This window comes from Meleagris gallopavo, chromosome 7 (genome assembly GCF_000146605.3).
Source record: "Meleagris gallopavo isolate NT-WF06-2002-E0010 breed Aviagen turkey brand Nicholas breeding stock chromosome 7, Turkey_5.1, whole genome shotgun sequence".
In the NCBI taxonomy this organism is placed as follows: domain Eukaryota; kingdom Metazoa; phylum Chordata; class Aves; order Galliformes; family Phasianidae; genus Meleagris; species Meleagris gallopavo.
The window spans coordinates 14809854-14822392 of NC_015017.2; the positions used below are offsets into that span (position 1 = coordinate 14809854).

At 38.6% G+C, this 12539-nt stretch overlaps 1 protein-coding gene across 1 annotated transcript in view; it reads left to right on the top strand.

Moving 5' to 3' along the window:
* The window catches only part of TTN (titin), a 235702-nt gene that overhangs the window by 174504 nt on the left and 48659 nt on the right, over positions 1–12539 (top strand). The window contains 18 exon segments of the mRNA XM_031554287.1: positions 106–405; positions 537–830; positions 931–3897; positions 3996–4316; positions 4429–4713; positions 4930–5229; positions 5536–5838; positions 6889–7164; positions 7249–7548; positions 7645–7947; positions 8200–8499; positions 8622–8909; positions 9002–9298; positions 9408–9710; positions 9804–10109; positions 11059–11346; positions 11457–11747; positions 11844–12131. Of these exon segments, the coding sequence (XP_031410147.1) occupies positions 106–405; positions 537–830; positions 931–3897; positions 3996–4316; positions 4429–4713; positions 4930–5229; positions 5536–5838; positions 6889–7164; positions 7249–7548; positions 7645–7947; positions 8200–8499; positions 8622–8909; positions 9002–9298; positions 9408–9710; positions 9804–10109; positions 11059–11346; positions 11457–11747; positions 11844–12131 (8010 nt within the window).

Genomic DNA, 12539 nt, shown 5'->3' on the forward strand with positions numbered 1-12539 from the left:
AAGATTGTCACAGGAAATATGTATTTTTTTCTCTTAAAATCTACTAAATCAAAAAAAAAACTTTGGTTCTCAAATAGGTAACAGATTTGTTTTCAATGTTGTTAGATAAACCTGGTCCACCTAGAAATCTGCAAGTCAGTGATGTTAGAAGTGATTCTTGCTATCTGACATGGAAGGAACCAGAAGATGATGGTGGTTCTGTTATTACCAACTATGTGGTGGAAAGGAAAGATGTAGCTTCTCCACAGTGGGTATCTGTCTCATCGACCTCCAAGAAACGCAGTCACATGGCTAAATATCTCATGGAAGGCACTCAGTATCTTTTCCGAGTTGCAGCTGAGAATATGTTTGGTAGAGGACCATATGTGGAAACACTCAAGCCAATTAAAGCTGTAGATCCATTGCGTAAGTGTTACTCAGTTATGATATGATTTATTTATATTGTTCCCTGTAATTTTTGAAATGTGAACATTCTACAGTGTAATATCAGATGGATCAGCCATCTATTAACTGATGTGGGTTTTATATTTTAAAAGATCCTCCTGGACCACCGAAGAATCTGCATCACGTAGATGTTGACAAGACTGAAGTTTCCCTTGTTTGGAATCGACCAGATCGTGATGGCGGTGCTGAGATAACTGGATATTTGGTAGAATATCAGGAAGATGGTGCAGATGAGTGGACAAAGTTCCAAACGGTCCCAATGCTAGACTGTGTTGTTACAGGCCTACAAAAAGGAAAAATATACAAATTCCGTGTGAAAGCTCAAAATATTGTGGGTCTCAGCCTTCCAGATACAACGATACCAATAGAATGTCAAGAAAAACTAGGTAATTTTTAGCTTTTTTGTATTGTTTTACTGATTCTTTCTCTCCTTTAACTATACTCTCTGAAAACCATAATGCAATTTCTGTTTTTTTCTAATTTCAGTACCTCCATCTGTAGAACTAGATGTGAAGTTAATTGAAGGTCTTGTTGTTAAAGCTGGTACCACAGTGAGACTTCCTGCAATTATGAGAGGTGTGCCAGTTCCCACTGCAAAATGGGTTACTGATGACACTGAAATTAAGACGGAAGGCAGACACAAGATAGAGACTGACAATTATTCAACTGTACTTACCATCAAAGACTGTGTAAGAAAAGATACGGGAGAATATCTACTCACAGTATCTAATGCAGCTGGCCACAAAACTGTTGCTCTACATCTTACAGTTTTGGATGTTCCTGGCCCACCGACTGGTCCTATTAATATTCTTGAAATAACACCAGAACATATGGTTATTTCTTGGCGTCCTCCTAAAGATGATGGTGGGAGTCCTATAATAAACTATATTGTTGAGAAGCGTCAGTCAAAGAAAGAGACTTGGGGAGTAGTTAGCTCTGGAACGAGTCACACAAAAATTAAGATTCCACGACTGCAGAAAGGCTGTGAATATATTTTCCGTGTTCGGGCAGAAAATAAGATAGGCATTGGTGCGCCTCTTGATTCAGAACCAACAGTTGCTAAACATATGTTTGATCCACCATCCCCACCTGGTAAACCAGTAGTGTTTGATATTACAGAAAATGCTGCAACAGTGTCTTGGACCCTACCAATGTCAGATGGTGGAACTCCAATAACTGGTTATATACTTGAGCGTCGAGAAGCGTCTGGTAAATGGGTGCGTGTCAATAAGGCACCGATACTTGATATGAAATACAGAGTCACTGGTCTCTTCGAAGGCAACACATATGAATTCAGAGTTTTTGCAGAAAACATGGTGGGCTTAAGCAAGCCATCTCCAAGCTCTGATCCAATAAAAGCATCACGTCCTATCACTCCTCCTGGACCACCCATTAATCCAAAATTAAAAGATAAAACCAAAGAAACAGCTGATCTAGTTTGGACAAAACCCCTCAAAGATGGTGGCAGCCCAATTCTGGGATATATTGTGGAATGCCAGAAAACTGGAACTACACAGTGGAACAGGATTAATAAAGATGATCTCATCAGACAATGTGCCTTTAGAGTACCTGGGTTAATAGAAGGAAATGAATATAAATTCCGAATAAAAGCTGTCAACATTGTAGGAGAGGGAGAGCCAAGAGAACTGGCAGAAACTGTACTTGCAAAGGATATTCTTTCTCCTCCAGAAGTAAGCTTAGATGTGACTTGTCGAGACTTAATTACTGTCCGAGTAGGCCAAACAATCCATATTACTGGCAAAGTAAAAGGTAGGCCAGATCCTGACATAACATGGTCTAAGGATGGCAAAGTTTTGGTACAGGAAAAACGCATTGAAATAGTCCATGATCTACCTAATGTTGGACTGCAAGTAAAAGAAGCCAAAAGATCTGATCATGGCAAGTATATAATAGCAGCTAAGAACAGCTGTGGACATGCTCAAGGTTTTGCCATTGTGAATGTACTTGACAGACCGGGACCATGTCAGAACCTTAAAATAAGCTATGTCACAAAAGATTCTTGTATGATTGCTTGGGAGAGTCCAGTGGATAATGGTGGCTCAGAAATCACAAATTATATTGTAGAGTATCGTCAACCAAATCAGAGAGGATGGTCAATTGTGTCCTCTGATGTCACTAAACGGTTAGTAAAGGCAAATCTTATAGAGAATCGTGAATACTTCTTTAGAGTTTGTGCAGAAAACAAAATAGGTCCAGGTCCTTGCATTGAGACCAAAACTCCCATCCTTGCCATAAATCCTATTGACAAGCCTGGAGAGCCGGAAAATCTTCACATTGCAGAGAAAGGAAAAACATTTGTATTCCTGAAATGGAGAAGACCAGATTATGATGGTGGAAGCCCAAATTTAAGTTATCATGTGGAGAGAAAACTGAAAGATTCAGATGAATGGGAAAGGGTTCACAAAGGCAGCATTAAGGAAACACACTACATGGTTGATAAATGTGTTGAAAATAAGATTTACCAATTCAGAGTTCAAACCAAGAATGAGGCAGGTGAAAGTGACTGGGTAAAAACTGCTGAAGTTGTTGTGAAGGAAGATCTGCAGAAACCAGTGCTGGACTTGAAGTTAAGTGGGGTACTAACAGTGAAAGCTGGTGACACAATTAGAATTGAGGCTGGAGTCAGAGGAAAACCACAACCTGAAGTTGCATGGACAAAAGACAAAGATGCAACGGATCTTACAAGGTCTCCAAGAGTCAGTATTGAAACAACATCTGACACGTCAAAGTTTGTTCTCACAAAATCAAGGCGTAGTGATGGTGGGAAATATGTGATTACTGCGACTAACACAGCTGGTAGTTTTGTAGCATATGCTACTGTTATTGTTTTGGATAAACCAGGTCCTGTAAGAAACTTGAAAGTCACTGACATTTCAAGTGACAGATGTACTGTTACCTGGGAACCTCCAGAGGATGATGGCGGTTGTGAAATACAAAACTACATCCTAGAAAAATGTGAAAGCAAGCGTATGGTTTGGTCTACATACTCTTCTTCTGTCCTAACAAACTATGCAAATGTAACACGCCTCATTGAGGGTAATGAATATATATTCAGAGTTCGCGCAGAGAATAAAATGGGCATTGGTCCACCAACAGAAACACACCCAATTATCGCAAAAACTAAATTTGATAGACCTGGACGCCCTGACCCTCCAGAGGTAACAAGAGTAAGCAAAGAAGAGATGACTGTCGTTTGGAATCCACCAGAATACGATGGTGGCAAGTCAATTACAGGATACATCTTAGAGAAGAAAGAGAAACGATCATTAAGATGGGTTCCAGTTACTAAGACTGCTATTCCTGAGAGACGCAAGAAGGTTACTAATCTCATCCCTGGTCATGAATATCAGTTCCGTGTCAGTGCTGAAAATGAAGTTGGACTTGGAGAACCAAGCTTGCCATCAAGACCAGTAGTAGCAAAAGACCCAATAGGTATAGTACTGTTATATTCTACCTTATTTTGTTTTAATGTTAACAGATTGTTAAATTGCATAACTATATTCTTATCTGTAATTTTTATTGCCTTTCAGAACCACCTGGTCCTCCCACCAACTTGAGGGTGGTTGATAGTACAAAGAGTTCAATAACCCTTGGCTGGGGAAAACCAGTGTATGATGGTGGTGCTCCAATTATTGGATATGTTGTGGAAATCAGACCAAAAGTGGAAGGTGCTGATCCTGAAGCAGGGTGGAAACGATGCAATGTTGCTGCTCAAGTTATTCATACAGAATTTACAGCCACTAGTCTGGATGAGAAACAATTATATGAGTTCAGAGTTTCTGCCCAAAATCAGGTTGGCCTTGGCCGGCCAGCAGAACTGAAAGAAGCTGTGTCTCCCAAAGAAATACTTGGTAAGTTTTTCCATTTCACTGTGAGTTTTTCCATGCAATCTTTATTTGCTCTGTTTTTGACTTATTTCATGTCCCAAACTTTGAATTTTATTTCTGTAAATTTATCTTTCAGAACCTCCTGAGATTGAATTGGATGCAAGCATGAGAAAGTTAGTCACAGTAAGAGCAGGATGTCCTATCAGACTTTTTGCCATTATTAGAGGTCGCCCAGCACCAAAAGTCACCTGGAGAAGAATGGGTATTGATAACGTCATCAGAAAAGGACAAGTCGATCTGGTTGACACTATGGCCTTCTGTGTCATCCCTGATTCAACACGTGATGACTCAGGAAAATATTCATTGACACTCGTCAATGTAGCTGGAGAAAAGGCTGTGTTTGTGAACGTTAGAGTTCTGGGTAAGTAACCAGAGAACTATCTGTGGACATTGTTTTAATAATATTGTATGTTCATTACAGAAATCTTTATACCCACTAATGCTGAAATTTTTGAGCACAAATAAATATATTGGCTAATGTTGTCTCTGACTCTGTAACATCCTGTTAGCACCCCTTAATTGTTACTTGAAGAATTTTCAAAACAAAAGACTTGCATAAATTGAAATTTCTTTATAGATACTCCTGGACCTGTGTCTGACTTCAGAGTTTCAGATGTCACCAAGATGTCATGTCATCTCTCATGGGCACCTCCAGAGAATGATGGCGGTAGCCCAGTGACTCATTACATCCTGCAGAAACGTGAGGCTGACAGGAAGACTTGGGGAACAGTCACTGCAGAACTAAAGAAAACTAGTTTCCAAATAGCTAATCTTGTACCTGGAAATGAATATTACTTCAGAGTAACAGCAGTAAATGAATATGGATCAGGTGTTCCAAGTGACATACCAAAACCAGTCCTAGCAACAGATCCCTTAAGTAAGTATGCTTTTATGCATATTTCATCGTTTTCTATGATTAAGTGAGATTTGGGATTTTTTTTAAAGCAGTTATTTCTAAACAGGACAATGCTACTATCTACTCAGTGTCATAAATATTTGCATCAGTTACTTTCAGCTAACACATGTGAATGCAGTATTTTCACAGTCTTTCAAAAAGTTTCCTCTTTTCTATATTTTACTTGTTGAGTTAGCATAGATAGCATCCAGCAATTCAGAAAATCTTGGTAATTCATTGTTTAATGTTTCTTTTCCTTTACCTCTCCTCTTCTCCCCACTCCCAAAGGTGAACCTGATCCACCAAGAAAACTTGAAGTTACTGAAATTACGAAGAACAGTGCTACTTTAGGCTGGCTGCCACCACTGCGTGATGGAGGCTCAAAAGTTGATGGGTATATTGTTAGTTACAAAGAAGATGACCAACCAGGAGATCGTTGGACAGAATATTCAGTAGTCAAAGACCTCTCTATTGTTGTAGCCGGTCTGAAAGAAGGAAAAAAGTACAAATTTAGAGTGGCAGCTCGAAATGCTGTTGGAGTAAGTTTTCCAAGAGAAGCTGAAGGAGTATTTGAAATTAAAGAACAACTCAGTAAGTACCTAATTAAATATTACCCTTGTTACAATATTCGCCTTAGCAATAAAATAGACAAGCATTCTTGTTCTTAGTTTGAGACCTAAGAAGTCAATTACTTGATGAAGTCATCTTGAGGATTATGATTAACTGTACTGGATATTTTCACAGGTCAAAAAAGATGAGCATGGCTCATTAAACAATATTGCGGGTATTGCTTCAGTTGCAACCAGAAGACAGGAATTACGGAGAGATAATAAATACATCCAATGAACTTAAAATGAAAGAGAAAAGGGGAACAGTAGGTCAACAGTAGAGTGAGATAAGTGGGCTTTGAAGTGGTTGTTATTTTGAGATAAGAGAGAAAACATTGCTTGTATTGTAGAGTAACTTGGGAATGTAAAGCTAAAACGAGGGTGGAGGACATACTGGCCTAGTGGAGTACTTCAGGCAAAGGAAGACATCAGAGTGTGGAACAAATAAGAACAGCCTCCTTCATCTGTGATGTGGAGAGAGGTACAAGATCAACAGAGAATGAAAACTAGACAGGAACAGGAAGAAAAGTACACTAAACGTATGGACAGTCTTCTTTTGGAAGGCAACAAAAATTTGTGCAAAAATTAGGAAAGGGGCTCTAGTTTGAGGAGTGATTCAAAAGTACTAAAAAGATAGGCCATGGAAACAGATTAAATTCAGTGAGAATTTCAGTCTTTCTTTCCTTCTCCTTCATGTCTGTCTTGTAGAAAATAGGAGCTCATCTGTACAATAGGTTATCCATGACAAATTTCATAGGAGTTGTGTAATTCATTAAGTGTGCAAGAAGGAAATGCAAACTCAAACTTTTTTTCTTATAATCTATATGAGAATGCAAAAGTAAGACTGGCATGGATGTTGCACACTGCAAAATCTCTAGTTATTCATAAGTGGACCTAAATTAAAAATTGTCAACTTGTTCCTACTGGTTATTCCACTTGAGGGAGAAGAAAAGAACTTTCACGTGAAGGCATAAGAAGTGAATTGATATGTCATAGAAGTTGAATTTATATGTCACTGTCTGTTTTTTTCCAGTCCCACCTAAGATCCTGATGCCTGATCACGTTCACATTAAAGCTGGGAAGAAGCTGAGAATTGAAGCTCATGTATATGGGAAACCTCAGCCAGTCTGTAAATGGCTGAAAGGAGATCAAGATGTAATTACATCCAGTCGCCTTGCTGTGCATAAAGCAGAAAAGTCTTCTGTTCTTATCATTAAGGATGTGACTAGAAAAGATTCTGGTTTTTACACTCTTACTGCAGAAAACAGCTCTGGTACTGATAGTCAGAAAATCAGAGTGATAGTCATGGGTATGTATCATTTAATTATTTTTTAAAAAATCCAATTTTATACAGAACTAGTACTCATAACTTTCAATGTGTTTCTTTGTGTAGATAAGCCAGGTCCACCACAGCCTCCATTTGACATTTCTGAAATAGATGCTGATGCTTGCACGCTTGCATGGCATATACCTCTTGAAGATGGTGGCAGTAATATTACCAACTATGTAGTTGAAAAATGTGATGTAAGCCGAGGAGACTGGGTAACAGCTTTAGCTTCTGTCACAAAGACAAGCTGCAGAATTGGAAAACTGATTCCTGGAGAAGAATATATGTTCCGTGTTCGTGCTGAAAATCGTTTTGGGATTTCTGAGCCACTTAATTCTGACAAGATGATAGCAAGGTTCCCATTTGGTATGTCAGATTTTCATAGCAACATTTCTCTCTTTTTTTTTTTCCTTCCTAATAAGAGAATATGTGATTTATATCAATCCTTGTATTTCTGTCTAGATGTACCCAGTGAACCAAAGAATGCACGTATTACCAAGGTTAATAAGGACTGCATTTTTGTTGCCTGGGATAGACCAGATAGTGATGGAGGCAGTCCAATCACTGGTTATCTCATTGAACGCAAAGAAAGGAACAGCTTACTGTGGGTGAAAGCTAATGATACAGCTGTGCGTTCCACAGAGTACCCTTGTGTGGGGCTCATTGAAGGTCTTGAGTATACTTTCAGAATTTATGCACTGAACAGAGCTGGAGCAAGTAAACCTAGTAAACCAACTGAGATGGTCACAGCAAGGACACCAGTCGGTAAGCCAGACAAACCACTGAGTAGCAAAAGACTACTGTTTTTATGGTCATTTCAAATGTATCTGCAATTCTTCATAGTCTTCAGTTTGCACTTGTTTTCACGTTTGCTGTGAGTGCATTGTATGCTTGTACTGGAGACTGCATCCAGATCTATTAAATATTTAATATATATATTAAATATATTTATTAATATAGTAGCTATTAAAAACAGCAACAAAACACCAGACTAAAACATGATCTTACTCATCTTAGATCCTCCTGGAAAACCTGAAGTTATTGATGTCACTAAGAGTACTGCATCGCTGGTATGGACAAGACCAAAGCATGATGGTGGTAGCAAGCTTATTGGCTACTTTGTTGAAGCTTGCAAATTACCTGGTGACAAATGGGTCCGGTGCAATACAACTCCACATCAAATACCTCTGGAAGAGTACACTGCTACTGATCTGGAAGAAAATGCTCAATATCAATTTAGAGCAATTGCTAAGACAGCAGTTAATATTAGCCAACCTTCAGAACCTTCTGATCCAGTGACCATTCACCCAGAAAATGGTGAGAAATGCAAAAGCATTTGAGAACTCTGAGAATCTATCCATATTGAACTAATACTCATGAGAAGAATGGGATTCTTACCTCTTACTAGACTGATTAAATCTTGTGCTCTTTCCCTTCAGTTCCTCCCAGAATAGAGTTGGATCTGTCTATGCAATCACAGCTAACAGTAAAAGCTGGAACTAATGTACGTCTGGAGGCCAAAGTATATGGAAAACCAATGCCAACCATCACTTGGAAGAAAGAAGGAGAACATTTAAAGCCATCAGAAGGTGTTAAGATAACTACTAAGAGAAATCTTGCTGTTGTTGAACTGTTCAGTGTTAACAGGAAGCAAACAGGAGACTATACTATTACTGCTGAAAATGCAAGTGGATCAAAGTCAGCAACTATTAGGCTTAAAGTACTTGGTAAGCTAAAGACTGTCTGTTAATAAATGCATTTATGGTTAAATTATATAGCAAGAGCTAGAGGTATAACATACTGTTGTTGATTCTTCTAGATAAGCCTGGTCCTCCAGCCTCTGTAAAAATCAAGCATATGTATGCAGATCATGCAATGCTTTCTTGGGAGCCTCCTCTAGAAGATGGAGGTTCAGAAATTACTAATTACATTGTTGACAAACGTGAAACAAGCAGACCAAACTGGGCCCAGGTCAGCGCCACTGTACCAATTACAAGCTGCACAGTGGAGAAACTAATAGAAGGGCATGAGTACCAGTTCCGTATATGTGCTGAAAACAAATATGGTGTTGGAGACCCTATTTTGACTGAACCAGCAGTTGCTAAGAATCCATATGGTAAGTGTTTAGCAGGCTATCTTCGCAAGTCACTGTTTTTTGTTTTTTGTTTTTGTTTTTTTGTATACACTTATGGATATCAACATAACTTTCAAATAAATCTTTACAGATGTACCTGGACCTTGTGATCCGCCGGTAATCAGTAACGTTACGAAAGACTTCATGACTGTTAGCTGGAAGCCACCAGCTAATGATGGTGGGTCCCCAATAACTGGTTATATACTTGAGAAGCGTGAAACTAAAGCTCTTAACTGGACAAAGGTAAACAGGAAGCCTGTCATTGAAAGAACTGTTAAGGCTTCAGGACTCCAAGAAGGAACAGAATACGAGTTCCGGGTGATTGCATTGAACAAGGCTGGACCTGGCAAGCCTAGTGCACCATCCAAAGCAGTGTATGCTCGTGATCCTCAATGTAAGCTGAAAGTCTCAGATATTTTCCATAGTATTTCCAAATATTTTTGTACAGCATTTGGTATAATTAACTTTCTGCTATTTTAATTCTCAGATCCTCCTGGCCCACCTGCTTTCCCGAAAGTGGTTGACACTACTCGTAATTCAATAAGCCTGTCATGGAGCAAACCAGCATATGATGGTGGAAGCCCTATCATTGGTTATCTAGTAGAATCAAAAAGAGCTGACACAGACAACTGGGTCAGATGCAATCTTCCCAAGAACTTGCAGGCTACACACTTCGTGGTAACAGGGCTGATGGAAGATACAGAGTACCAGTTCCGCATATATGCTGTCAATAAGATTGGATACAGTGATCCAAGTGATGTTCCTGATAAACACACTGCAAAAGATATTTTAAGTATGTTCATTGAAAATATATTACCGTGTTCACTTTTGTTTTAATTCATGGGATGGCTTCTAAATGAAGGGTTTGTCACACATCATTTAAGAGGATTAGTTTGGAATGTGTCATTTCTCAAAGAAATGTAGTTTAAAAGTGACTAATTTGGAAAAAATGGGGCAGTTAGGAACTGAGGAACACATTGTACTGGTGTCTGCATTTTTCATTTATATGCCAGATACTCTTCCACTTCCTACTTTTTCTCTCTCTAATCATAAATCAGACTTTTCAGGTAGTCTTCATGTCTTCTAAATAATTTGAAGCCAAAATTATTATCCTAAGAATCTGTGCATGACACTATGTAAATGTAAACTGGAACACAGGAAATTCCATCTGAACAAAAAGAAAAACTTTTATTTAGAGGATGACAAAGCACAGGAACAGACTACCCAGAGAGGTTGTGGATCTCTTTCTCTGAAGATACAAAAAACCCAACCAGACTCTTTCCTGTGTAACCTACTATAGGGAACCTGTTTTAGCAGGGGGATTGGATCTGATGGTCTCCAGAGATCCCTTCCAACTCCTGTGATTCTATGAGACTTATTTCCTAAGAGCTGTACTGGCTTCTGTATACATTTTGAAATATGTAGAAAATCATTCCTTCACAGAACTGCTTTGGTTCAAGAAAAGTAGTACAGACTTCGAACTCCTTTGAATTATAGGGGAAATTAGAGTCCTTTTAATATGATAAGTAATGTAAATGATGGAAAAAAATAATGTGAATGATGGCAAAGTCTATAAATGATCTTGATATGAGAATCAGGACACAAACTCACTAATATCATAATGGACAAAAGAATGAATTGGTTAATCTAGTGGAATGCCTGTAAAGTGGTACTTCTTGTCAGAGAAACTTTAGTGATAGTCATAAAGGTTATGTTTTAATTATCTCATTTTTCTTTAACAGTTCCTCCTGAAGGAGAACTTGATGCAGAACTAAGGAAAGTACTTGTATTACGTGCTGGAGTCACAATGAGACTTTATGTGCCAGTAAGAGGACGACCACCTCCTAAGATTACATGGTCTAAAGTTGGTGCCAACCTAAGAGACAGACAAGGATTAGACATCAAATCAACTGATTTTGATACCTTCCTGCGCTGTGAAAATGTAAACAAATATGATGCTGGAAAATACGTCCTCAGTCTGGAGAATAGTTGTGGTAAAAAGGCATACACCATTGTTGTAAAAGTACTTGGTAAGTGCCAGAGTTTTCCCCAGAATAATATAGTTGTTCAATTTGTAACTGATTTTTTTTCTTTTAATTTCATTTACTAAATTAAATCCGGGGGATTTGTGCTTATCTAGATACTCCAGGCCCTCCTGTTAACCTTGTTGTAAAGGAAGCATCTAAAGATTCTGCTTACATAACATGGGAACCTCCACTAATTGATGGTGGCAGTCCAATCACAAATTATGTTGTTGAAAAACGTGATGCAGAAAGAAAGTCATGGTCCACAGTAACAGCAGAATGTCCAAAGACAAGCTACAGGATAACCAACCTAGAAGAAGGCAAATCCTACTTCTTCAGGGTTTTTGCTGAAAATGAATATGGTATTGGTGACCCCTGTGAAACTCGTGATGCTGTTAAAGCTTCAGGTAAGAAAAATCGATCAATTTCTCCTATTTTGGTATTCAATTCATTTTTATTTTTAGCTTGAAAGGACACTAACTATGCTTTTCTTCCTCTTCTAGAAACACCCGGGCCAGTTGTGGATCTAAAAGCTTCAGCTGTAACAAAATCATCTTGCAATTTAGTATGGAAAAAGCCTATCAGTGATGGTGGAAGCCGTATTTTTGCCTATGTTGTGGAGGTTCTCATTGGTGAAGATAAGTGGCAAGAAGTGATGCGGTCAAAGAACCTTCATTATTCAATGAAAGACCTAAAAGAAGGACAAGAATACACGTTCAGAGTGAGAGCCCAAAATGATGCTGGATATGGAACTCCAAGGGAGCTCACAATTGTGGCAAGAGATGATGTTGGTATGAAGCAACTTAAAAGATAATTAATTCACTTACCAAACCGCATTTATTTCATGCTTAGCATCCTTGCTATGTATACATATAAATCAGATGCCTCTAAAAGGAAGAAAATTTTTCTATGAGGGTGGTGAGGCTCTGCAACATGGGAAGCTGTGCATGCCCTATTCCTGGAGATGTTTAAGGCCAGGTTGGATAGGGCTTTGAGGAGTCTGAGTTAGTAGGAGTAGTTAGTCTGAGTTAGTTAGTCACTGACAAGGGGGTAGGAATTAGATGGTCTTTAAGGTCCCTTCCAGCACAGACCTTTCTATGATTCTCTGAAAAGAGCATCTGAATTTTATCTCAGAGTTTATACTTAGTTTATAATTACCTTTTCTTTTCTTTTCTTTTCTTTTCTTTTCTTTTCTTTTC